Source organism: Eretmochelys imbricata, chromosome 10 (assembly GCF_965152235.1).
Source record: "Eretmochelys imbricata isolate rEreImb1 chromosome 10, rEreImb1.hap1, whole genome shotgun sequence".
In the NCBI taxonomy this organism is placed as follows: domain Eukaryota; kingdom Metazoa; phylum Chordata; order Testudines; family Cheloniidae; genus Eretmochelys; species Eretmochelys imbricata.
The window spans coordinates 7,106,137-7,131,973 of NC_135581.1; the positions used below are offsets into that span (position 1 = coordinate 7,106,137).

General features: G+C 53.3%; 2 protein-coding genes across 2 annotated transcripts in view; one reads left to right on the forward strand and one right to left on the reverse strand.

The window, feature by feature from the left end:
* Window positions 1–203: 203 nt before the first annotated feature.
* Window positions 204–11,192, reverse strand: MIEF2 (mitochondrial elongation factor 2). Its single transcript, XM_077828581.1, has 4 exons — window positions 11,025–11,192; window positions 7,083–7,236; window positions 4,661–4,841; window positions 204–2,901 (listed from the first exon to the last, which is right to left on the reverse strand). Exons 2-4 carry the CDS (start codon window positions 7,227–7,229, stop codon window positions 1,832–1,834), a joined length of 1,398 nt encoding a protein of 465 aa, XP_077684707.1. The 5' UTR covers window positions 7,230–7,236; window positions 11,025–11,192; the 3' UTR covers window positions 204–1,831.
* Window positions 11,193–12,962: 1,770 nt separating this feature from the next.
* Window positions 12,963–25,837, forward strand: part of FLII (FLII actin remodeling protein) — a 28,418-nt gene continuing 15,543 nt past the window's right edge. The window contains exons 1-9 of the mRNA XM_077828383.1: window positions 12,963–13,082; window positions 15,815–15,925; window positions 18,050–18,121; window positions 19,713–19,793; window positions 21,739–21,824; window positions 22,615–22,776; window positions 23,603–23,706; window positions 24,585–24,760; window positions 25,255–25,412. Of these exons, the coding sequence (XP_077684509.1) occupies window positions 13,020–13,082; window positions 15,815–15,925; window positions 18,050–18,121; window positions 19,713–19,793; window positions 21,739–21,824; window positions 22,615–22,776; window positions 23,603–23,706; window positions 24,585–24,760; window positions 25,255–25,412 (1,013 nt within the window). The 5' untranslated portion in view covers window positions 12,963–13,019. The remainder of the gene's footprint in view (window positions 13,083–15,814; window positions 15,926–18,049; window positions 18,122–19,712; window positions 19,794–21,738; window positions 21,825–22,614; window positions 22,777–23,602; window positions 23,707–24,584; window positions 24,761–25,254; window positions 25,413–25,837) is intronic.

Below are 25,837 nucleotides of genomic sequence, written 5' to 3' on the forward strand. Positions count from 1 at the left end.
GCTACAGCTCATCGTGAAGTAGAATTAAAGGCCTGAGTCCCTCAACTCGAACTGCCGTTTCCTGAGTGAAATCTGTGAAGGGGCTGGAGGAGAGTGATAGAGTTGTACTATCTTTAAAGCAGCAGGGAGTCATCCTCTGGTAGCGAGGGCCATAAGTACCCGGATAGGCAGAGCCAATGCTGTTATCCAACACAAGACACCCATTCCGCAGTGAGGTTTTATTCTCGTCACTAACATGGTTTAGTGCCTACAGATCAAGTAGTCTTCAGATTAGAGGAAATCACAGTGCATTGAGAAATAGATTATTCTCCCCCCCCACAAAACACAAAACACCATCTCTGCAGAGAAAACTAAACACCAGTAGATACTCACATTAAAAGGCTGCAGGTTTATTTTCTACCCATAGTGTGCAAAACAGGCATGGTTCTTAATTCACGAGAACAGTCAGAAAATGTATTTCTAGTATTTGAAATAGAGCTGGTACCAAAGTAAATCTCTGAGCAGCACTACAAAACCAACTCCTTCTTAACAGGAAGACAAACATAAAACCACTTCAGCTCTTGCTAACAGGAAGCCTTCTGCTTAAAGCATCGTCCCCATCCTGCCCCTTTCTGGGGGTAAGCGGAGTCTTACTGGTGACCTAGAAGGGGCAGGATCGCTAGATAGCAGCAACATATGCATAAAAACAGTTGAATCTGAAAAGCTGGAGTGGGGACTGTCAACACGATTCATTTTTAAAGCAGAGGGGAACTTGGAGACGACAGCAGTAGCTACAGCATTGTCCTAACTTGCAGCCAGGCTACCATCCTGTGTGTGTCCAGTTGTAGCAAGATTCAGGATCACTTAGTTCCATCTATACCGAAAGGCTTTGTGGAAACAACCCTGTAGGACCCATCTCTCTCCCTCAATCATCACCACCCTTAATCCCGCTGTGGAGCTCCCGCTGAAGTTTGTAGCAAAAAGTGCATAAGGAGGGAGAGTGAAAACATAAAAAAAAAAAAGAGACTCACAATCGCATCCTGAACCCCTATTATTGGAGCTCACGTTAACGGAATGAGCAACACCGGTTAGATTTAGCTTGTCCTGTGGGGCAGCTGCACTCGTAACACTGAAAGTGCGTCAGGAAAAAGCAGATGGGAGCTGACTGGCTATGGCAATATCCTGTGGTGCATGATCAGTTGATACTGATTCTCTCCTCAGGCCTGTCCCTTCATGCTGCCAACATTCTGGGTTTGCAAATACATACCAGGTTCCAACACTGCCCCCCAAGAAGTTGAGAGCCTGGCTCTTTAAGAGTGAATCTTGTGCTCGTGAAAGGGGCTGGACTGAGAGCCCTGAAGACAAGTCCAGTTTATACACAGCCAAGGTACAGGACAAGCAGTGGCAGTGTAAGGTTCGCCTTGGACTGCAGGGCCTATCTCCAGGAACAAGGGGTAATTCAGTTCAGTTTCCAGGCCCATTCAGTCCTGGGCCTCATCGTGCCAACTGTGATGGCAGTTTGGTAGGGACACTAGTTCACTAGGAACTGGAGGGAGACCAAACTCACTTCACCCAGGCCTCACCACTCAATAGATGGTACCTGACTTCTTGAGACTACAGCCATGGGCTGGATTGGAAGTGGCGAGACCTGGTGGTGATAGGCTCCAGATCCCATTTCCCATCCCTTTACTCAGGCACCTTGTGTCGAAAAAGTGAATACTTCGTTCACTAAGTGCAAGGATTTCACCTGGTAGCGACTAGGAAGTGAGAAGCTTTGCAATCCACTCATCTTGGAGAAGTGGATGCAGAGAAGCACAAAAAACCTACAATCAGGATCTCCCAGGCTCACAATTCATTTATCGACACATTCCTGCAACAAGAGGTCTGGCTGAGATACAGCACTGTAGAGTGCATACCCCATCTCATCTATCTCCTCTTCCAGCAGCTCGCAGAACAAGTTAATCTGACCGTTGAAATAGCAGGGGAGGAAGCCTGTCTCCAGGTAGCCAACCAACGATTCGAGCACGTGATGGAACCTCACAGCCAGGGCTTCCTCTGCCCAGTCTGATTCAGCTTCACTCAGGTGGAGAAGGACATGAGTCAGGTGGCTGCCAGTCAGTTTGCTCAAGAAGGGATGGTTTTTACAGACGCCTTTTAGGATTTTGAGGCAGCACCGCCTGGCTCCAGAGTCTGCAGCATCCAGATCTTTAAGCTTGGAGACCTCAGACCTATAAAAGCTTTGTCGCCAGAGGTTTCCCACAAGTCCTTTTGGAGGCATGGCAAGAAGAACCTTATCCCCAGCTTCTGTCACTGGGCAGAGGGTTATGTTCAGCTGGGTCTCGTAATGCATAACCTCCAACTTCAGCTCCTCAGAAGCCACCACGGGTCTGATGAGGCACTCCAACATGCTGCCTATGGCAGGCCAGTTGACGGAGGCCACCAGCATTTTATGAAGCACCTCATTGAGCACGTTGGAGGAGAGGTACCCGCCTACTATGAATCTGTCCCAAGGGCTGCTCCCACGAGGGAAGTACTCCAGGTCAGTCCGCCTGATCATCCAGAACTGGGGGTCTTGTACAATGGTGTCCTCGCCTGGGATGAGGCTCCAGAGCGTGGTTTCAAATACCAAGGGCAGCATGAAGCAGACATGGTCAGCAGCAACAACCTGCAGGTCGTCGCAGAGGGAACCACTGAGGAACATGCTGCCGAAGGGCAGTTCTGGGCACTTGTTTTGCAGGAAGCTCTGCAGTTCAATGCAGATGTCCTTTGCCAGCTGCTTACCCAGGGCCACGTCCGTCTCTGGGATGGTGACATGGTTTCTGTAGTAAGAGAGGAGTTTCTCCTGGAACGTGAGACAAAGCAGAGTCCTGGATTCTTCTTGGGGAGTCTCCGGGGAGGTGGGATGGCCATGAGGCTCAGCGGCTGGGAAGGGAATAAAGAGATGTATTAGAGTCAATGCTTCCAGAGGGGGCACAAAAAATAAAGTACAAAAAATAATTATCACCATCATCGGAGCTGGAGACCAAGCTGTTACTCAGAACAGCAACAGCATGAGCAAGGGCAGTGCCAGCTTCCCCCATGCCAGCTGCATCCGACACATCTCACTCCTGACCTGGAAGGATCATCAAGGCTTTAGCTTGATATCCAGGGTCATCCAATCCTTGGCCTCTCAGCTGAGACTGCCAGCAAAGTACCAGTGAATGCTCTGCAGTTACACAGCACCTTTCACTCAAAGATCACAACTAAGCCCTACGACCATGGTGGGACAGGGATTACCCTCATATGTCAGACTGAAAAGCCACAGTAGGAAAGACTTCGTGACTTGCCCTGGGTCATCGATTCAGTGCCAAAGCTGGAAATGAGACCCAGGTCTCCTGACTCAATCTGTTCCTTTAGAGACTCAGGGTACGTCTGCCTGCCATAAGAGACATGCAGCTGGCTTGGGCCAGGCTGACTCGGGCCAGGCTGACTCAGGCTCACGCTACGGGGCTACAGAATTGCAGTGTAGACACTTGGGCTCAGCCTGGAGCCTGGGCTCTGGGACCCCCAGAGGGAGGACGGTCTCTGAGCCCGAACCTCTACCCTGCAATTTTATAGTCTCAGGAGCCTGGGTCAGTTGGCCCATGGGTCTTTTATCACAGCACAGATGTCCCCTCAAGTTCCACAATGGGGGCTCTCTACCCTGGTGGCTTTGATTCAGGCACACCCCATTACAAACTGGATAAAACCACCACAAAAGCTCTTGGGGGCAGTCACTGTCAGTTCTGTGTTCGTACAGCACCCAGTACAATGGGGACCCGGTCTGTGACTGGGCTTCTCCAGGCTACAATACTACAAGCGAGTGAGGGATAGCTCAGTGGTTTGAGCATTGGCCTGCTAAACCCAGGGTTGTGAGTTCAATCCTTGAAGGAGCCATCTAGGGCAAAAATTGGGGACTGCCCCTGCTTTAAGCAGGGGGTTGGACTAGATGACCTCCTGAAGTCCCTTCCAACCCTGATATTCTATGAATAAGTAATTTATGGAAGCCAATGACAACACAGAAGCAGTGACTTGCAATCACTGCCAGATGGGCTGGCTTTGAACAGGCACCTAGATGAGAAGAGCTCCACATTCCATGACCACCATCCGCTTGATGCCTCAGAGTATCTTAGTATCTACTCTGACTACCTGGCTGATGCTCCACGCAGTCTAGACCAGCCTCCCACAATCCGGACAGCTTTCTCATTTCTGGATTAAAATACGCCCCATCTGGTCTAGATGGCAAGGAGACTCAGGAGTGAATGTAACCATCTCTCCCCTGCTAAAGTGATGTGGAACCAACTGTGAACTGTGCCATCCGCCACCCACTAGCCAGCCAGCTGTGTGGAACACACTGGGCCAAATTAATCACTGGTGTAACACGCCGATGCCAAACAAGAAGCCCATGGAGACGAGTCAGCGTGGCTAGCCAAAAAGGGTAGGCAAGGACTGGTCCATGACAGGAGACAGGATGAGTTCCCCAGGAGCCAGAGGATGGAGGCATTCTCATATGGTCGTGTAGTGTGATTTAGGGAACAACAATCAGTACGAAAACAAGAGGTTGCCTAATGGCAACAACAGGCAGTGAACACCTAGGACAGGTGTTTTAACCCTGTCTAGAACTTGGACACTAGGAGTAAGGAGACGCAGCATTGATCCTGACCTTGGGCAGGAAGGGTCGCAGATGGGGACAGCAGGGACTTGCTAAGATCTGCCCGGCTTTGCTTCTTTGGAGGCTTTGGCACCGCCTTAATCAAGCTCAGATCTTGCCAGCTCTCCTCGATGGACTTCTGCTCTGCCTTAGCATCGTCCTCGTCGGGTGAGCTGGTGGCTCGGTCTATCAGCTGTGGGAGCAAATGCAAGAATGAAGGTCCACAGCTGCGTCACTGCTCTTACCAGTGGTCATCTCCAACGGACTCACCCCAGCTCTGCTGCCAAAGCATCCATCCGTCCAGAAGTGGATTGCTCTAGAACAGTTTTATTTAGTTTTCATGCAAGTTTTTACTGCCCATGAACTACGCTCAGCTGCCAGCACTACAGAACAAAGAGTATGGACGGCAAGCAGCAATGCAGTCCCCCCGTACACTGCCCCACACCGGATGCAGAGGGAGCATGTCTAGACATGCAGAGGGTAACATGAGGACATGTACCATAGATTAACTGGTTGTGCAGACTGATGGGCTTGTTTCAGAGCTCCGCTGTTCTTCCCCCTTGTGAATGTTACAGGGGATTTGCTGTGTCTTAGTCTAACTATAAGACATTAGAATTTCCACACCAGACGAACAGAGACGCTAGACAAATCAGAGCGCGCTTCTGTCGGGGGTGAACATGTAGATACAGCACAGTCTTTCCTCTCCCTTTGAATCCTTGCTCCTTATTCTCAGAGTGGATTAAAAAAAATGGATTAAAAAAAATCAGATTTTCCTTAGTTTAAATGAAAACAAGGATGATTTTTTTTAAAATAAATCGATTTAAAACTAAATTTGAAATTGGCAACCTATGTTAAGGCCTAAACTTCTTATGATCATTTAAATTAAACACCATAAATAATATTAAGCAGTACATATTTGCTGCCAAGTTTTAAAAAAAGTCAGTTCACTGCACTGATGGAAGTCTCTGGCCTAGAGCCAGAGTTTGATGAAGTGCTAAACCACTTTTGACAGCAGTAGCCTCTTCTACAGACTCAGAAAAAATATTTTCTTTATTTCAGTTTATTCAATTAGTTCAGTTCAATGATTAGTTCATTCAAAGATGAGACACCAATTGGAGCTGAAAAACCAGGAGAGCTTCAATCTATGGATGAAAACTAGGTGTGAGGACCTAAAATCTTGAAGGATGCAGTGGCCAGAAATAATCAGTTCAAGTCACTAACTACAGTTAATACTTCTTTTGTTTAATACATCACTTAATTTTAAATGCAAAATATGTATCCAGCACATTTACGGTAGTTTTAATTCATAAAAAATTTAAATGCTGGTTTTGTGCATTTTAACTGAATTTGTATGTCAATCCAAATGGGATTGGAATTTGACCCAAACAACAAGTAAAAGATTAATTTACTAAAGATGGAATGCATCATTCACCACTTTCTAACATACAAAATCTAAGTTATGCTATAGAATTGCTTAAATCAGTGGTCCCCAACCTTTCTTGTGGGAATAGCATATTGCTATTCCCACAAGACCGTGGTGGGTGCTGGACACCCCGCTGCCGAATTGCTGTTGCCAAGAAACGGCAACGCTTCTCGGCGGCGGGGTGTCCTGTGGGCGCACAAAAATGCCCCGGAGGGCGCCATGGCACCCGCGGGCACCACGTTGGGGACCCCTGGCTCAAATAAATGTGTATAGATACAATGTATCCTCCTGGTTAGCAAAAAAAAAACCCACTAAATATACCTAAACTGTATCTGCTATATTTAGTTGCAAATCAACGTAAAAACACACAGTTACCAGCCAATGAGAATCAACTTTTCTTTAGGGAAATAACTAGACAGTACAAATGCAAACCATCATTAAAATCAGTCATTTAAATCTCTTTGATTGAAAACAATTCACCCTGTTCTAAATGAGAAAAATCTTGCAGTCCTGTTTTTTTGTTTGTTGAGGAAACGAAACGGTTTTCTTCCTTTTAACAGAAAGCCAAATCGCCTTCATAGGCAGAGTTCAGGGATATTTCAGCATCCCAGGCTGGGAAGAATGATGGAGACAACTCGCTTTCTCTCCCTTGCCCCTTGTAGTAATGCTCCTCCCTCAAAAAATACACATAACAGGCTCTGTGATCTTTGATGACATGGATATCACATGCAGAGCTTCTACTGACCCAGATCACAGACTCTACTTAGAGGAGGCCAAAGACTGTTTGGAAAGAGAGACACGTACAGAAGGTCTGCTGCATTGATGTGGATAGGGTGGTTTTGGGAAGGATGCATTGCAAGGTCTTAATCCCTTGCAATCTGGGAGTGTCTCTCTTTTGTTAAGAAGGGACAGCTACTTAAGTTCCTGAAGTTCCAATGCAGAAGTCACAGCTCGACAAGCGTGAACAGGACATTAGTCACTAGTCATGTTGCAGAGGGAACCCAGGCTTACCCGTTTCACCACCAGAGTTGCGATGGCCAGCACAGCAGCACCCCCCACCCCAAGCACCAGCCTGGCGTTGGCCAACAGGAAGTCAACAGCACCACCCAGCCCGTTGTCGTCCCGCCTCTTCCCCCTTTTATGAACCAGCTCAGCCATGTTCAACCTGCAGAGGAGAAAGAAATATGCAAGGTGAGGAGCCCAGGCCGGGGTCCAAGGTGGCTTTGTGGAACCATTTGAGGGTACTGAAAATCAGGGAAATTTTTCACACAAGAGTATCTACTAGTTTGTGGAACAGCCTCCCCAGGGAAGGGACGGATGGTCATTAGCTGGGACATTTCATAGAATCATAGAAGATTAGGGTTGGAAGAGACCTCGGGAGGTCATCTAGTCCAACCCTCTGCTCAAAGCAGGACCAATCCCCATCTAAATCATCCCAGCCAGGGCTTTGTCAAGCCAGGCCTTAAAAACCTCCAAGGGTGGAGATTCCACCACCTCTCTAGGTAACCCATTCCAGTGCTTCACCACTCTCCTAGTGAAACAGTTTTTCCTAATATCCAACCTAGACCTACCCCAGTGCAACTTGAGACCATTGCTCTTTGTTCTGTCATCTGCCACCACTGAGACCAGCTGAGCTCCATCCTCTTTGGAACCCCCCTTCAGGTGGTTGAAGGCTGCTATCAAATCCCCCCCTCACTCTTCTCTTGTACAGACTAAATAAGCCTAGTTCCCTCAGCCTCTCCTTGTAAGTTGTGTGCCCCAGCCCCCTGATCATTTTCGCTGCCCTCCGCTGGACTCTCTCCAATTTGTCCACATCCTTTCTGTAGTGCGGGGCCAAAACCTGGATGCAATACTCCAGATGTGGCCTCACCAGTGCCAAATAGAAGGGAATAATCATGTCCCTCGATCTGCTGGCAATGCTCCTACTAATTCAGCCCAATATGCCGTTTGCCTTCTTGGCAACGAGGGCACACTGCTGACTGCAACGCAGCTTCTTGTCCACTGTAATCCCCAGTGCAGCCAAATCGAGACTAGAGAAAGGAGGGAACAGACACAGTAGATCTCTTTAGTCTTTGATAGCTTCTTCATACTCACCTTCCTGGGTCTACATAATCGCACCTCCATCTCCCCTCTTAGTTCCTCTTGCCCCTTGGCCTTATCAACACCTTCTTACCACTCTCAGCTCCATGCCCTCCCCCTGCCAAACCTGGAATTGCCCCCAAGTTGCTATAACAGCCCCAATAACCAGCACTTGGTGATCAGAGGAGAAGTCCTCCATTTAACATGTATCTGCTACAGTGAGAACATTGAGTCCTTCCTCTACAGGTTACTGAGCCCAGCCCTGAAAACGTGACAGGGACGGGAGGAGAGATAATTAAACAAAGATGGATGTTAACGGATGTCCTCCCCTGTTTCTCTTACACTGAGAAAGGGAGATATTTGGTGCAACAGGATTTTCAGACTCTTGTAATGGAAACTTAACTGAGACTCACATTCAGTTTCTAGACAACATCTTTGCTCTAGGACGGTAGTTAGAGCAGGGGGCTGGGACAGGAGTCCAGAGCACTAGTGACTCACTGCAGTACCACGATCAAGTCCCGGACCCCCTGTGACTCTGTTTACCCAGAGGTATGTTGTAAAGTGCTTTTCGAGCTACAGATGTAAGGAAGCAGGCATTACAGAGTATCATTATAAAGCATTGGCTGAAGCCCCGACAGGATTCCCTTAAAGATACAGTGCAGGGGATTGTCTAAGATTGCTCAAGCAGCTTAAAGTCCATTCAAGATAAAGGCACCTCGCACTGCCCTTCATGTGGAGATTCTGCTTCCTTCAGCCAGTGAACAAAACAAGCCTGAAGCTCCTCCAGCAGCATTGGCAATCAAGCAGCTGCCTTGTCCTATTTCCACCATGCCTTATGTCCATCCTCTTAGTTTAACGTTGCAATCCTCCCCTTTCCAAGCTGCAGGGCCACACGGGCATTATTTTCACCCCACAGCCAGCACTGGAGACCACTGCGCACATCCCTTCACAGGCCGAGCCCTACTCCTTTCCTACTGCTGCTTCGCCGCAACCAAATTATTAGATCCTGCAACACTGGGAGCGTACAATTCTGCCGGTGAACTCCACAGCGTAGACCTCCCCTCCCCTGTAGTTTGAAGCCCACACAGCGTCTGTGTCCATTGCTCACAGGGCAGGCACAGCTCATGAGTAATGATCCCACAACGGCTCAGTTTCACTGTGTCACTATGGGAACAGGAGAGATGCAAATCAACAGTTTATGGGTGGCTAAGATCTCAGGCTATTAAGGGCTCAAAATCTAGTTCCCCGCCGCAGTTCCTGCTTCAGAACACACGCACCACAGGGCAGCGCGCCTACTGGCAAAGCGGGCGCCCCGGTGCCAAGCCCCTCATATCAGCATGCACCGCCCTCACCAGCAGGCGGGCACCGAATGCCAAGCGGGGCTAGATCAAGGAATCAACAAGGCTGTGAACATGTAGCAGGCTCACCGAGGTAACCGGCTTAAAGAGCAGAAACGAGTCTATTAGTCCCTCAAATATACGGTGTTTATGGGAGCAGGCAGCATGTCCCTGAATACGCTGGACGGAGCTTGTTTTCTACAGAGAAGAAACAAGATTGCGGCCCCCTGCGTTTGGCACAGAATGTCCCCCTCTCTGTCTGGAGATGATCTGTCACAAGCTACAGGTGGCTGCCCTGAAGCATTAACCTGCAATTAACTAGCACTCCCCATGCAAAACAAAGTTAATATTAAGCCCCAGCATCGCTCCAGCAGGCAAGTACCCCCCACTCCCCCAATCTGCCTGCCTGCAGATAAAACAGGCACAGCAAGCCTAGTGGCTCAAATGCACACAACCACGGAAGATGCAGAGCTAGCTACACAAGCCACCCTTCCTGCTCCAGCCACTAGACTGCACTTCCGCTGGGAACAGCACAACCCAACCCTGGTGGGTGGCTGCCCACAGCAGGACTGACAAGTGCAGACGGTTTAAGACACCAGAGCAGGAGTCTCCAGGGCTGGGGGGGACGACATGCCACCTCTGTTAGCTCGCAGCCCCACACCACCTGGGGGGAGGGATAGCTCAGTGGTTTGAGCATTGGCCTGCTAAACCCAGGGTTGTGAGTTCAATCCTTGAGGGGGCCATATAGGGACCTGGGGCAGAAACTGGGGATTGGTCCTGCTTTGGACTAGATGACCTTCTGAGGTCCCTTCCAACCCTGATATTCTATGATTCTATGATTTAGCCTCGCTGCTGTCACTCGGCTGGGCGGCCATTTTCAGCCACCCCCTCCAGCCAGAGCAGCGCCCCATTCACAGCCTGGGGTGCAGAGAACTACACAGGGGAGGGGTGAAAGGGTCACACCGCATTCCCCAGCCCCACTACGCAGCTGGAGGAGAGTCACCCCCCACAACACCCACCCCGTAGGGCCCGATTCGGTTTGGCCCCTCAGCTGTGGGCTCCTGTCCCCGCAGGGTGGGGGAGAGCGGGCCCAAGGCGAGCAAGAGGCCAAAGCTGCCCCAGGCCGCGAGCGCTGGCGCAGCGGCCAAGCCAGGCTGGAGGCGCTCGCCCAGGGGGATCGGCCCGGCCTGGGAGCCGACGGGGATCAAGGCCGGTCCCAGGCGGGATCGGACGCAGGCGGCCAGAAACACCCAGCCCAGGCGGGCGGGAAGCAGGGAAGCGCCCCGCTTTCCCCTGCGGTACGCGGACGCACCCTGTCCCCTACATCGGCCCGACCTACGCAGCTGCGGAGCAGGGACTCTGCTCCCGCCCCACGTGCCCTTGCTGTGTAAACCAACGGGTAGCGCTCACACAGCGGTCTAGATCTCCCCCGCCCCTTTCTCCTCCCCGGGTCTAGATCACGGGGCCCCGCTCTAGATCCACACACCCCACACGTCTCCTTGAGCCCTGCCCCCGGGCAAGGCGCGACCGCGCTCACCTTGCGCAGCGAGCCCCGCTAGGTCAGGGCATGTCGAGGCGGATCCCGGCAGGGCCCGGGCCCCGGGGGCTGGAACACACCTCGGCCGGCCCCACGGTTAGGGCAGCGGCCGCTTCTTCTGCGGCCGCCCCGCCGCGAACGTTGGCGACAGCGAGATTCGGTCGGGTCGAGGCGGACCAATGGGAGCGCCCGCCCGTTGTCTCAGCGTTCCGAAACGGAACGACCGGGTGGGTTGTTGCCAATCGAACCCCGCCCCTCGCCCCCTGCTCCGGGCTCGTCACACGTGGGCGGATCCCGGCAGCTCTTCGCCTTAAAGGCACAGCGGGGCCAGGAAGAGCCTTCCAGCGGGCGCAGGGGTTGGGGACATGGGGCTGGGCGGGGGGCCGTGCTCAGCTCTAGCACAAGCACATGGTCCTACATACCGAGCTGACCGAGACTCTGGGGGGAAGCGCTGAAAACCCGCCCCGGGAGACACCCCCCACCCCGCCGCCTCGCACTAGCATCCCTCACTCCTAAATTAGGGTTGCCACCTCTGCAGGTGTTCCCAGGATCGTCCCTTTTTTGAGGTCGCTGTCCCGGGATCGGGAGATCTGTAAGGGTGTTCAGCCCACGCTGCCACCTGTCGACCTTCATGGGCTCAGGATCCTCCCGGGTGTCCTGGCTTTTGGGGAGCTCAGAGGTGGCAACCGTGGCTTGCCCCAGTCGTGGACCAAAAGGAGCCCACTGTGCTGGGTTGTGGTACAAACAACCAAAAGAGGTCCCTGCCCCACAGGATCTGAGGCAAGAGACAGCAAGTGGCTACAGACAAAAGGGATGGGGGGAGCACAATGAGGCCATTAGCATTGTTTTATTATTAATATTTGTTAGTTATTATTAATAGCCTGTCTCCTTTTGCCCACAAAGACAGCCCGCATGTCGTGCAGACAATTAAATACACCGAAATCAGTGAAAACAACGAGGGGTCCGGTGGTACCTTAAAGATGAACAGATTTATTTGGGCATAAGCTTTTGTGGGTAAACCCCCCCCACTTCCGGGCACTGCACAGCTACGTGAGCAGAGCTGAAGTAAGACCATAAGGGCTGAGGCCCTACCTGCTCCATGTTGATGTTGAAGAGAGGACTAGACTGGACTGGACTGGGACTCTGCAGACCTAGGTTCTAGTCCTAGCTGGGTAACTTTTGGAAAGCACCTTGGCTCAGTTCCCCCTTTTGTGAAATGGGGATAATGATGCTGCCCTTGTTTGTAAAGCACTTTGAGATCTGCTCGATATTATTTTCCTAGCAGTCGATGTTTGTCCCAGCATCCTTCACAAATACACCCCCCTCTCCTTCACCGATTGCAGCCCTTCACCCCGGAAATGGCGGCGTTTCAGGAGTTTGGGGAGCGTTTTGGATCTTTCACGAGGACAGGAGCTATAATAAAAATGAACAAAGCACATCTAATGACTGCAAACAACATGTGTGCTCAATAAGGTTGTAATGCTAATAACGTGTCTTTAAAATATTCCACATCACACATGAAAACACTAACAGTCAGGTTGCCTCACAAGCATCCTCTTCTCACCATCACTTGTACAGGGGGCTAGGCCGGGATATGTGAGAGTATGAAAAATGATCTAAAAATCGTGCTTGGAGGAGCACAGCTAGGAGAGTTCTCAGCAGTAGGTGAGAATGAACCGCAAAGGAGAATGGGGACAGATTTCCCCACAGGGACCAAACAAAGGGGGCTTTGCACCAAATTGTGTGTCTGCACAAGACAGGCAGCTGCAATCACTTCTCCCCCTGGGGTGTGTGTTTAAAAGCAGGCTTCTCTAAGTCTAGGAAATTTGGTAGCGCCCTCGTCAATGAAGGGGTTAAAAGAGGGAGAGCCCGGCCTCCATCAGGTTTGGCTGTAGTGTGCGAAGGGCCAGCCCCTGCTTCCTTTAGGGCTGTGTCAATGTAACACACCCTGCCAGGAGGATCAGCCAGCCCCACTGGCTGCAGCTGAGAGGAATAATGGCTGCCACTGGAGTGCTCCCCTTTATCAGGGGGGTGGATCTGAGTGGGAATGACTTCAAGGTAAATCAGGGCCCCCCTTGAACTGGGCTGGGTGGGGGGAGGGGAGTTTAATTCTGGGGCTGGGCTGTGGGCAAAGCCTAGGGCTGGGAGACAGACAGGGAGGTGGCTGGGCAGCTCCCAGAGTCTAGGCCCTGCCTGCTTCCTGCATGGCTAATTTTAGACAGTTGCTCACCCCTGTGGCTGCACCGTGGGGCCTGAGATCATGCTTTGAGCTACTGCGGTGGGTTTTTATCCTCCAGAGACCTCCCCCAGGGATTGGAGCTGTGCGTGCCTCTGTTGAGCTGATTTTTGAGAGGAGGAGAGGCTGTGTTTAGTTGTTAGAGATGCCTGGTAATTTCAGAGCCCCTTTCTGGGGCCCGGGGGGGGGAGATGTGAATGGATCCCATGGCAGGCTGAAAAGCACGATGTACTGTCATGTTGGTTCTGCTCTATGCTGTTATTAATGGCTGCATTGATGAGACTTGGCGTTTTTAAACCAGGGCTCCATGCACTGAAACGAATTAAGTCTCCTCATGATCCCTGTAAAGGGGGCAAGTTTGTAAAACCGGTTCTCAACTGGGGGCCGCGAGCAGGTTCCAGGGGGTTTGCCAAGCAGGGCCAGCGTTAGACTTGCTGTGGCCCAAGCCAAAGCCCCATCATATGGAGCTGAAGCCCGGGTCCTTGAGCCCTGCCCCCCCGGGGCTGCAGCTGAAGCCTGAGCAACTTAGCTTCATGGGGCTCCTTGTGGCGTGGGTGGGGCCCGGAGCAATTGCCTGGCTTGCTACCCCCTAACGCTGGCCCTGGCTTTTATACGCAGAAAACCAGTTGTTGCGACACAGATGGGCTGTGGAGTTTTTATAGCATGTCCGGGGGGTTCTGGGGCGCAGAAAGAAGAAGGGTGAGAACCTCTGATGCATCCCAGAGAGATGAAGTGACTTGCTCACGGCCACGCTGGCAGAATTGGGAATGGAACCCAGGCACTGTTGTTCCCAGTGTCCTGCTCTAATCCCCCAATCGTGTTTCCTCCTTGGTAATGCTGCTCTTCTGAGTTATATTTCTCCGACCAGGGGTTAAGATGCTGCTGGGTGCTGCTAGTCCTTTGGCTTTGCTCGCAAGTCAACCCTGTTTCCCTGGGCCCGTTACTTGCCCTTGGCCACGGGTGATTTTGCTTGCGTACGCGAGACATAAATGACTCCCCCCAGCTTTGCCCCAGTGGTGTGACATGACTTATATTTGGTGCATGCATAATTTGACTGTGCTACTAAGGAGCTTGACCCCTGGGATGAACCAATGTGCTACATTTATACTGATTCCTACCCTGCGTGAAACTGTAACCAGGCCGGGCAGATAATGAGCTCACGCTGGCCCATGCCAGTCGCCGCATCTGAGGAGCGGGATTGCTGCTCTGCTGGCCCTTGATGGGGCCCACAGAGACTTTACCTCCTCTGAGGTTAAAATTCAGGTGCTTCCTTTGCGATTAGCTCCCCCCCACACACACAACAACTGAGCCCTCCCATTCCAGTGTTGGCATACCTGACCTGGAAGGTAGTTAAGCAAAATAATAGCCACTTAGGCCCTGTAGTGGTTCCATGCAGGTTCCCGTTGGTTCCATGCAGGTTCCCGTTGGTATGACTGGGGACGGGCGCAGGGGTCTGTCCTGTGAGGTGGCTGGCAGGGTTGAGGCCTCCGCCTGTTGCTGGAAACCAACTGCTAAACCAGCCTGTAAAATGCAGTTGCACAATCTGGGTTAAGCAGTTTGCACATTAGAGAGGCCTTTTGTTGCAGGTACGAGCCTCTGCCCCTCCCCTCCCAGGATGGGGCTCTGGAGGCTGGGTTGTTCTTTAGAAAGCAAATCCTCTTCCTGACAGAGGTGGCAACATGCCTGCTAAGGCCATGATGCTTCAGGGACCGAAACTCATGCATGACGTGTCACTCATGGGAGCAGCTCCCTCGAAGCCAGTGAGCAGGCTCTTGTGAATGAAGTTACCCGTATGCTTGGGCCGCTGCAGAATCAGGGTCAGCTGGTGTCCATTCATGGGATTTATGCTGCCTCCAAGCCCTGTCATCTTGCGTAACCTGCCTGACCATTTCTCCATTCACACTCTGCCATGGAGATGTTCCCCTCCTCTGTGTCAATTCCCAGGGCAGATCCTAGCTGGGCAAGTGTGCACTGGGGTAGTTTCTCTAAAAACCTGTAGACCAGGTACCTGTAGCCACCAGTGCTCTAAGCTAAGAGGGCAACCGTGATCCTCGGCTGCATAAGCAGGGAAATAAATCATAAGCAGGGTGGTGGAGGGGAGGGGTCGAGAGCCGCACAGGAGGGACAGCAGGGGGCTGTTGAGGGTGCAGGTCCCAGGGTAAGAATCCCATGAGGGGGCTGCAGGATGTTTGGGGGAGGGGGGAGCAGGGGCTGAGAGCCCTTGAGGTGCGGACAGCGGGGTGCGGCTCGGAGTCCTGTCCAGCTGTCCCTGTGATGATCCGATGTGTCAGCCTCATGGTAACTGCGATGTCCGAGTGCATTTCATTGGGGGTTTGTTACAATAAGGCATACGCTGTCAGAACGGCCTGTCGCCTTGGTATGTTTGACAGGGATCTTGGCAAAGAGGCCTGGGTTGGTTTCACACCTGGGGTGTGGTGGAGGGTGTTAAGAGCACAGGGTCTGTTTCATCTCAGGTGGATGAGAAACCTGGCAATGCCCATTTCTCTGTAGATCGGACACCGCAACATGACTTTCTCTCCCCCTCTCCTCTCAGGGTGGCTATTTTCCTGACCACGTGAAGGCCATGACCAGCTTGCGATGGCTGAAGCTGAACAGGACGGGCCTGTGCTACCTGCCGGAGGAGCTCTCTTCCCTCCAGAAACTGGTAAGAGCTGTGCAGAAACCCGCCAGCCCTCTCTGCTGCACAGACGCTCCTCTTGGGAAGCTGGGCTTTGGGGTGGGGGTGTGAGTTGTAATGCAGGTGATCGCATGGAACCGTTGAGCACCAGTAAACGGAGCTGGCAGGCTTCAAACGGAAAGTGCCATGGGCAGGCAGACCCACCCAAAAGCTTCCCCTACAATCATCCCCATCATAATACGTAGTTTTTAACTCGTGCTTTTCATTCATACCGTCTCAAAGAGCTTTGCAAAGGAGGTCAGTGTGATTATCCCCATTTTACAGCTGGGGAAACCGAGGCACGGGGAGGTGCTGTGACTTGTCCAAGCTCACCCAACAGGCCAGTGGCCAAGCCAGGAATAAAACCCGTGCGGCTTGGTCTGGTGCCCAGGCGTGCGCACACACACACTTTAAGGGTGACCCACAAAGGATCTTCAAAACCTGGGCTTGCGTCTTTTCTTTAGCCAAAGTGCTCATTGGATGTTGGAATGAAACCAAGAGAGGAGTCCCCCGTGCGAGGCGCTGCACGGTCCTTCTCTCGCTCTGCTGGTGGGCTTTCACTATCTTGTGATAAAAGGAATGTGGTGGATTCACCATCCCTTGAAGTCTTTTAAGTCCAGACCGCGCGTCTTTCTAAAAGATAACTTCTGACTGAGCTACAAGAGGTGGGCTTGATGCGGGAACTGCTCTGTGGTATTGTGTAGCCTGTGTTCTAACTAGATAATTCCAAGGCCTTGGAATCTGTGTCATAACTTCACTAGTTCTCCACAGAGCCTTCTTTAGTAGACAAGATCTGAATATCTAGTGGTGTGGGCAAAGGCAGCTCCTTTCCAGCCTGCTTCCTACATTATAAAGAAGCAAAAATGGACTCAAATCCCAATTCTTTTTTTCTTTTTTTCAAATCACCTTTAATGGAATCCCGTCAGGTTAAAACTCTCACTTCTAACCACGCCCCCAATAACTCCCATGACCTGTGTGACTGATGCTGTCCTAGATGTTAGTCTAGCGGCTGCATGCGTGCTTGACCTCACTCACGTGACTAGTCTTAGGGATGTCGATGCGATGACACGCAGGGGTCAAGTTAAACTTGCTCATCAGTGTTTGCAAGAGGGAAGCTTTTGCTGATTAAAGTGGAGTGAATGTCTTTAAACCAAATTCACCAGTCCTTTGATTTCTGTTTGTAACCAAACTAAAAATAGTTCAGTCAATTTCACTTTTGTTCTTTGCCTATTCAGTTTGTAGTCAGCTTCACTTAGAGGTTCCCCTACGGTATCTTTATACCTAGTTTTTAAATAGTGCTTTTCGTCCATAGAGCTCAAAGAGCTTTACAGAGGAGGTGCTTCTCTATCCAAGGCATTTATCTTAGCCGCCACCCCCCCACAGTCTTTTAATGTATTTATCCTCACATAGCTTAGTGGTTTGAGCATTGGTCTGCTAAACCCAGGGTTGTGAGTTCAATCCTTGAGGGATTTAGGGATCTCGGGCAAAAATTGGGGATTGGTCCTGCTTTGAGCAGGGGGTCGGACTAGATGACCTCTTGAGGTCCCTTCCAACTCTGATATTCTATGATTTATATTAACACCGCTGGTGGTAGGGAATCTGGTAAACTGAGGCACAGAGACTGTGATGTGCCCAAGACTGCTCAGGAAGTCTGTGGAATAGCAGGGAATTGAAAGAACCTGGATCTTCTGAGTCCTGTTGAGGCCACCCTGCTGCTCAGCAAACTGCTGCAATGTTCAGGATGCAGCAGGGCGAATATTTAAAAAATAAATAAATCCCAGTTTCCACTGGAATGATAAAAGCAAATGTTGGGAACTCTTCTCTAGCATCAACCTGCCTAGTGGTGTCTAGTGCCTTTAAAAACAATGTTTTTCAAAATAAGCCAGACTGTTTGGGACTTGAATGAAGGAGCCTGCCTGTGTTCGGAGCATGTCAGTAGTAGACAGTCCCTGCCCCAAAGAGCTGGACAGTCTAAAGAGACAAGGGGCCCCCCAAGACAGGGTAAGGGGCAGAAGGCTCAAGCACAGTGAACGGCAGCAAACGGCATGGCAGTTCCACGGTTTCTTTTCATTGTGTTTGTAACCAGGCGTTTGTTCTTTGCTTTCCAAACAGGAGCACCTGTCTGTGAGTCACAACAACCTCACCACGCTCCACGGAGAGCTCTCCGGCCTGCCATGCCTCCGGGTGAGTAACCCGTGCCGCGTCCCTCTGTCGCCCAGCACCCTGCTGCCCCAGGGGAGAGCGCTTCTCTGCAGATGCCCGGCAGCCAGCCCCTAGCTGCTGGCATCTCCTCTCCCACTGATCAACATGAACCCGCCCCGGACGTGTCTATTGGACAGATCCCAGACTGGAAGCCCAGCTGGGCCGATGGAAGAGCTTGGAGAGCTCCCCAGGGCTTCAAGTGGCACCCGTCCAAACAGGGCCAGCGAGCTCTTCAATGTGACCTTAGAAACTTGCCCCGCTCTAGAGGCTGAATCCTCTAGCTGCATGGAAATGCTCCAGGGCTGCCTCAGCAGGGGGGCTGGTCTTGTCTGCAGTTACTGGCTTGTCCTGCATGCAGGCGTCCTGCGCTGCATCTCCTTTCGCAGTTCCAAGAGCGAGCGCCGATGCCTCCCCGGGGTCTGTGAGTGGCCGCTGTAGCCGGTCCGCCTCGCGCAGGGGAGGAGGGATTGGCTGCTCCGTAGCCGGATTCTCCCCACCCTCTGGTTGGCGAATGTTTTGGATCTGCTGCAAACCCTGAAGGAGAGCTTAGTCCACAAAGACACACACACACACACCCCCCAAATGCTTTGGTAACTTCCTGAACCACTTGCTGTTCTGTAACCCGGCCGGCTTCCTGGCTGCGGCTCCATCAAGGGGCTGGCACCCTGGGCCGCTCTCGGGCAGAGCGCCTGGCTGCCGGGGCTGCATGCCTTTTAAAGCGTCTTGTTGCCGGGGTCAGCAGAGCGATGCTGGGGCTAAATGGTTACCCCCCCCCCCCCAGCTACCAGGGGAGAGGGGCTCTGCCTTCTGGGGCTCCCCGCCTGCGGAGGTCCGTTTCGGTGCCCATGTCGATACTGTCAGCATATGTAAGGCTTTAACCTCCAGATGGGGGTGTCACATTACACTTGGAAACCCCTGTTAGCTAGTGGTGACGGGATGGATCACTTGATTCCCCTGTTCTGTTCATTGCCTCTGGGGCATCTGGCACTAGCCACTGTCGGAAGACAGGACACTGGGCTAGACCGACCTTTGGTCTGACCCTTTGGTCTGACCCCAATCTTATGTGGCCCAGCATGGGGCACCCGTGGAGATGCAGCCTGGGGCTCTTCCCTGGGGGGCGGGTGCCGGTGCCCTTCTCTGGGGGGTGGGGGAGGCTGGACACCCTTAACACTCATTGGCACTGCTGGGAGCTGACAGGATTGGGCCCTTGGTCTGGTCAAAGTTTTGTTTGGTGGTGGGTCGGAGGAGATCCCTGGATGTAGCGCTGTGGCTGAGAGGCTGAATGTGCTGCTATCCACCCCCCTCCCCCAACCCACGGCTTCCCTTCCATATGGCAGGAGCTTTTCTGTTCTCTCCTCTGATCCCACCCAGCTTCTCTTCTGTCCCCGTTAGCCCTCCCTTCCACATGCTGCCTCCCTCTGCTAATCCTCCTCCTTTCAGCCCAGTGGGACCTGCTCACGTCTGGTCGGTCTTTGCCCCCGTTCCGACGCGGGTGCTGAGTCAGGGGCTTGGGAGGGCCCGGGCCATGCCTGGATCCAGAGCCTTGACAATAAATCTCTCTTCCCCTTTTAAGGCAATTGTGGCTCGAGCGAACAGCCTGAAGAATTCAGGAGTTCCTGATGACATTTTCCAGCTCGATGACCTCTCGGTGCTGGTATGTGCTCCCTGTTCGCTCCGGTTCCCTCCTTGCTCTCCTAACCCAATCAGTGCAGTGCAACTAAAGAAGCAGAGAGATTCCAACAGCATCAGTGGGGAGGGGAAGGAAATCCTAAACCAGCATGCTCAATCAACCCAAAAGAGAGGTAGCATTGTCTAGTGATTAGAGCAAAGGGTGAGAGCCCGGACTGCAGGGTTAAATTCCTGCCTCTGCCACTGACGTGCTGTGTGACCTCTGCCAAGTCTCTTTGCCTGTCTGCGCCACTTTTTAAAATGGGGATTGTACCCATCTTTCTGAATGGCTTTGAGTCACGCTTTGTTTTAAGGGCACATTCATGAATGGCTTAACGCTATACAGGCTCAATAAATCGGTGTTTTAACAAATGGCTCCTCGGTTGTTAAAGTCCAATAGCAGCAAAGGTCACTTATAAACGATGGCTTAGAACTATCTCTAACCCCACGTACTTATGTGCTTCTCCCCACCTATAGCGGGGCGAAGCAGCGTTTGATTTTTAATTTATTTTACAGTTTCAATGAAGAATAATCAATGTTTGTTTTTAAGCATTTTTTAGATTATCAATTTAAATGATCTCAATTGTGTGAAATTATGGGGGGGGGTGTCGGACAGAGATTAGCCAATGACCGTAGATGTTGAGATTCAAAAAGCTAAAGCCTTAGAACCATGAAAACACAAATTGTTAACGTCCCAGGTCAATATATATAATATAAGTAAATTTCCTTCAATCAAACTCCAGGTTCTCGAGCAACACTTTTCTGACTTTGCCTGTCCGTACATTTTGACTGTTGGAAATATTTTCCCGGTCGTTGGTGTGTGCGTGCGGTGAAATCGACGTTTACCGATACTTTTCAGTACTATCTAATCCTTCCACGCCTACCTAATACCACGTTCTACCTGATCGTTTGCAACATGCTTCTAACATCTATTAATCCTTGATTAACCCTTTACAAATGTACCCGTGCCGCAAAGTGTGACTGTTTGAGATTCCTGGATGTAAAGGCACCGTCCTGTTTACCGAGGGTGAGCCTGTAAAAAAAGTGCCTAACTCCCATTGACTCTCCATGGGAATTGGGAGTGTAACTTTCTTTGGCAGGTTTCACGATCCTGGCCCTTATTAATAAAACCTGGCTGTTGTCGATAGGCCACATTCTCCCCAAGGAACCCAGCTACGTATACTATAATGGCTTTGTTCTTGGATCTTCTTTTTAAAGGGACAGGCTGTTAACTTCGGGGCAAGGCTCTTCCTATCGGTCTGTACAAGACCTAACACGATGTAGCCCAGATCCTGATTGGGACCTTAGGTTATCAGTGTGTGTATTATGGTAATGCCCAGTTTGACCTCTGATCAGGACCTTAGGGCATTACTGTAATGCACTTTACCATAACACACATCATAACCTGCTTGACCTCTAAATTCATCTCCATTTTAAAGCTGATCTAGTCTGCTCAGGAATATCCTTGGGGATTCCTAATCCTTCTTTAGTAAACACTATGCTCTAGCTGAGAAATAAGTAAACGTCAGATAAGCAGCCATCGTTTTGGTGTGAGACCCCAATGCACATGAGCTCCCCCAGGTAGTTGGCAGCTGCCGACTCAATTAGCGGCACTGATGCCCCTCTGAAGGGAACCGACGAAGGACAGCTGCCTCTGGCTGCCGCTGTGTTGGAAATGGCACAGTAAGGGGTGTCCCTGTGGCCCGCTGGGCAGGTCGCACAAACCGCGGCTAGGTTAAAAAGACTGGAGGCCGCGTCCTGGCTTTGGATGTACACACAGATATTTCAGCAGTGTGGCCCTGGAGATCCTTGCAGCGGTGGGAGGGGGCTGATTTTGGCTGGGGGGGATGGGGCTGTTGCTGGGTGGGCCGCTCCGTGCCAGCTGGGATGGAGGGGTTCTCCTGACAGCTCTCTTGCTTCCCTGCCCCCAGGACCTGAGCTACAACCAGCTCACAGAGTGTCCCCGGGAGCTGGAGAATGCCAAGAACATGCTGGTGCTCAATCTCGGCCACAACAGGTGGGTCTGGCTGCTCCGGGGTTCCAGCCAAGGCTGCGTGCAGGGGTTTCCTGGGCCGGCTGCACCAGCGGGGCACGCAGGCAGGGACCCCTGGCTCACCAGGCACGGATTTCCCTGTCAAACAAACCCCCCCCTCCGGATCTAGGGGAGGCCTGCGCCTCTGGGGGCTGGGGACGTGTGAGAGAAGGGAGGCGGAACTGACGCGAGGGGCGCTTGGAGCAGCTGGTAAAGATCACTGTGCGCTTGTCCCATGCTGCTCGGCTCCTCCACGTAAACGCCTTCCCGCCCCGGGCCAGGGAAATCCTTGGTGTCCCTGTCGGAACCCGGGAGATCCCCGTTCTGTGCGTCGCCGCCAGGATCGTGCCCCCGGCTGTGTTGGGTAACTAGGCTGGGTCACCTCACCGTTCCCTGTTGTGCCGGGGAGGGAGCTGAGAGCTCTGTTGTCTCTGAGTGGGGATCTGAGCACCTGGGCGTGTGTCTGCACCCAGTTGGCGGGAGGGCGGGGGGGTGACTGCTGCAGGTGGAGACCTGAGTGAGCACCGATAACCACAGCAGTGAGGCTGCACGACCCAGCCCAGGACCCTGGCTATGTTCTCGAGCAGCTGGCCCGTGCTGCTTCCCTGGCCGAAGCTCAAAGCCAGCCTGGGGACATCTCCACGTGCTGCGGACACGTCTGATAGGGTGTGTCGACACGGCAATCTCTCCGTACCCGTCCCAGCATGGGGTGGTGCAGCTCTTCCTCCCCCTCTCCTGGCTGGTAAACCGAGCGCGGCTCATCTTTCTTCTCCAGCATCGATAACATCCCCAACCAGCTGTTCATCAACCTGACGGACCTGCTGTACCTGGACCTGAGCGAGAACACGCTGGAGAGCCTGCCCCCACAGATGAGACGGCTGGTGCACCTGCAGACCCTGATCCTGAACAACAACCCGCTGCTGCACGCCCAGCTCAGGTAGGGGGGTGTCCCGCTGCGCCGCCGGGCGGGGGTGCAGGCTGCCGGCGCTGTTGGGGGCGGGTCGCACTCAGGAGAGGTCCCCTTTGGCTGGACGCTCTTCTAGCTGCTCTCCTGGGCCTGGCTGGGAAGAGCCTTGTCCAGCCGTGGGTCCAGTTTCTTGCCTGGTTTCTGGTTGCATCGGCCTGGAGAGGTAAAGTAGCCACCAAAAGACAACCAGAAAGGCCTTCTCCCCAATAAACGCCTGAGAACCCAGCCTGGGGGGCCCCTTTGCTCCTTCTCCAGCGAGCCCTTTTAGAAGGGACACGGTCAGCCTTTTGGGGCCTGATCCAGAGCCCCCCAGGACATCAATGGAAACCCCACCCACAGCCCTTCCGAAGCTTTGGATCCGGCCTTTAAGTCTTTAAATAAGACCAGTTTCTTGGACCTCATGGTGCCAGCCACAGCCCTAAAGACGGGTCATCTCTCTCTGCATGGCTCTGGCAGGCACAGGTCCTGTCCCCCGCCTGCCGTGAACGAGCAGCTCGGCCTCTAGGAAGGAAGGGCTGATCCGGCTCCCACGGCCCAGTCCCCCCTTGGCCTCCAGCCGGGTGCAGGGATGGCTCTTGTGGAATGGGCTCATGTCCCTGGGGAGCTGGGCTGAAACCCAGCGAAGCTGAGACCAGGTTTAAACTAGTCCTGGTGTGGACGTGCTGCATCTTGCCTCCTCTTGAACCAGAGCTTGGGGTCCTGGTCTCCTCCCGTCCGGGATCTCCCCTCCAGTCCCTGGCTCAACCCAGCAGTGGATCTCCCCTCACTGCTTCTCTCTCTCTCTTTCCATGTAAAGGCAGCTCCCTGCAATGACGGCTCTGCAGACCCTGCACCTGAGGAACACTCAGCGCACACAGAGCAATCTGCCCACCAGCCTGGAAGGCCTGACCAACCTCGCAGGTGAGCTGCCCGTGGAGTTTCGCCCCAGAGTCCGGGGCTGAGGGGGCACGTGTGGGGACAAGGTGGGCATGGGGAAACAGCACCTCTCCGGGCCTCCTTCCCACTACTGCCGTGCAACAGGGCCAGTCCAGCGACGAGTGCAGCCCGGGAGGCCCTGCATTCGGAGAAAGGTGTCCCACTCCCAGCAAGCCTTTGGCTGAGCTCACGCCACCCGCATGGCGGCTTGTGTCCGCACACGGTGGCTGTCCCCAGCATTGTGTGAGCCAGCCGGGTGCATCTCCCAGGACCAGGCCTGGCTGAATCCGTCACCCACAGCGGCATCTTCCCTGATGGCAACCCACAACTGTTGCATCGTCCCTGGTCCAGCTGCTCCTCCTCCCTCCATCCCACAATGCAGTGCCTTGTGTCTGGGGAAATTACCCAGAAGCCCCTGTTCCCAGTCCCAGCGTGGGCAGCCCATGGCATAGATTCTCCTGCAGTCCCAGAGCGCCCTGGGACAGCCACCTAGTTAAGGTTCCTCTTGTGAGCACGAGCCACATGGCTGGGTGGGGCAAGCCGTTGCAAGGATGATGGAGGCAATCGCCTTGTGTGGCTGTTGGCCCCCAAAATGGTCCTGACCCCACTGGCCAGGCTCCTATTGGTGGAGATGGTCCAGGCTTTGACCCCGGGAACAGGGCAGCTGTTAGATGGGCTGCCTGCCCCGTCCCTGTGAAAGTGGATGCATTTAGGCCGGGATCTGCTATATTATCCTGGCATCATGTCCATGCACTCGCAATTACTGTGTAACCCAGCCAGAGCCCTGGGTTGTCCGTGCCCGTCAGCTGACTTGGGCCCAGTCCGGTGGGTGGCTGCCCTTCCCTTCTGCTCTTCTTCCCCAGACGTGGACCTGGCGTGCAACGAGCTGAGCCGGGTCCCTGAGTGCCTCTACACCCTCTCCAGCCTGCGCCGTCTCAATCTGAGCAGCAACCAGATCTCCGAGCTCTCCCTCTGCATCGACCAGTGGACCCAGCTGGAGACCCTCAACCTGTCGCGGAACCAGCTCACCTCGCTGCCCGTACGTAGCGATCTCCCCCGAGACGACAGCAGGGAGCTGCCTGGCTTCCCACGGCCAAGCTCAGGGCACAGTCTCCGTGGGACGGGCCTGGTGGCTTTCTCTGGACCTTGGTCCTTGGCTTGTGAAGCTGTGAATGCCACAGCGGCATCACAGACCCAAGGGGCTGGTCCCAGCATCCCGCTGGCTCCCCATCCTCTGACTCAACAGGCCAGTGCTTTCCTTGCTGGTTCAGGCCAAGCTAAGAGCTCCTAGGGCCCCCTTCCCATAGCTTCAGCGCCCCTTGTGGTCTGTAATGGGTTTATCCTCACAGAACCCCTGGCAGGAAGATGATGGTGTTATCCCCATGGTACAGTTGGGGAAACTGAGGCATGGAGCGGCTAAGTGACTTGTCCAAGCAGCTGGCGGGATGCCCTGGACAGTAGCCCCTGCAGAGCCCAGGGGCCCAGGCTACAGCCTCCCCCTGATCTGTGGCGCGTGTGTCTCTCCGTCCCCAGTCTGCCATCTGCAAGCTGACCAAGCTGAAGAAGCTTTACCTGAACTCCAACAAGCTGGACTTTGACGGCATTCCCTCTGGCATTGGCAAACTGACCAGCCTGGAGGAGTTCATGGCAGCCAACAACAACCTGGAGCTGATCCCCGAGAGCCTGTGCAGGTGAGCGACCCGCCTGCCGCCCTGGCCTGGGGAGACAGAAGCGGGATCCCCACGCCACGCAGCCTGGGGCAGAGTCTCCCCCGGGTGGCTGCTGTGTGGGGATAGGGAAGGAAGCCGTTTGCTCGCTTTGGATCCGAGCGGCAAGGCCGGCTGGTCCTCTCCATCCCTGTGCGCCTTCTGGCTGCCGGTTACCCACCCGCCCCAAACGCCTGCAAAGGGCTGGTCTGCCCAAGAGGTTGATACCCGCAGCCATCGCTGACCTTGGTGGGGACTCAGGACCTCCGACATCAGCCCTGCTATGTGCAGAGCTCGCCTGCTGCTAACAGCGTCCGCAGCCTGGCTGCGAAAGACGCCGCCCCACCCCCTGCGAGCTCACAGCCCCCTCCGAAGCCCGGCCGGGGTGGATCCCTTGCGCTGAGCGCTCG

What these genes read in the sequence shown, in the direction of transcription:
- MIEF2 (XM_077828581.1), bottom strand. Translation starts at nt 7,229, where the DNA reads ATGGCTGAGCTGGTTCATAAAAGGGGGAAGAGGCGGGACGACAACGGG. An exon ending in CAACTCTGGTGGTGAAACGG is followed by an intron (nt 4,842 to 7,082) that starts GTAAGCCTGGGT and finishes TTGCTCCCACAG; the next exon opens with CTGATAGACCGAGCCACCAG. An exon ending in TGCGACCCTTCCTGCCCAAG is followed by an intron (nt 2,902 to 4,660) that starts GTCAGGATCAAT and finishes TTCCCTTCCCAG; the next exon opens with CCGCTGAGCCTCATGGCCAT.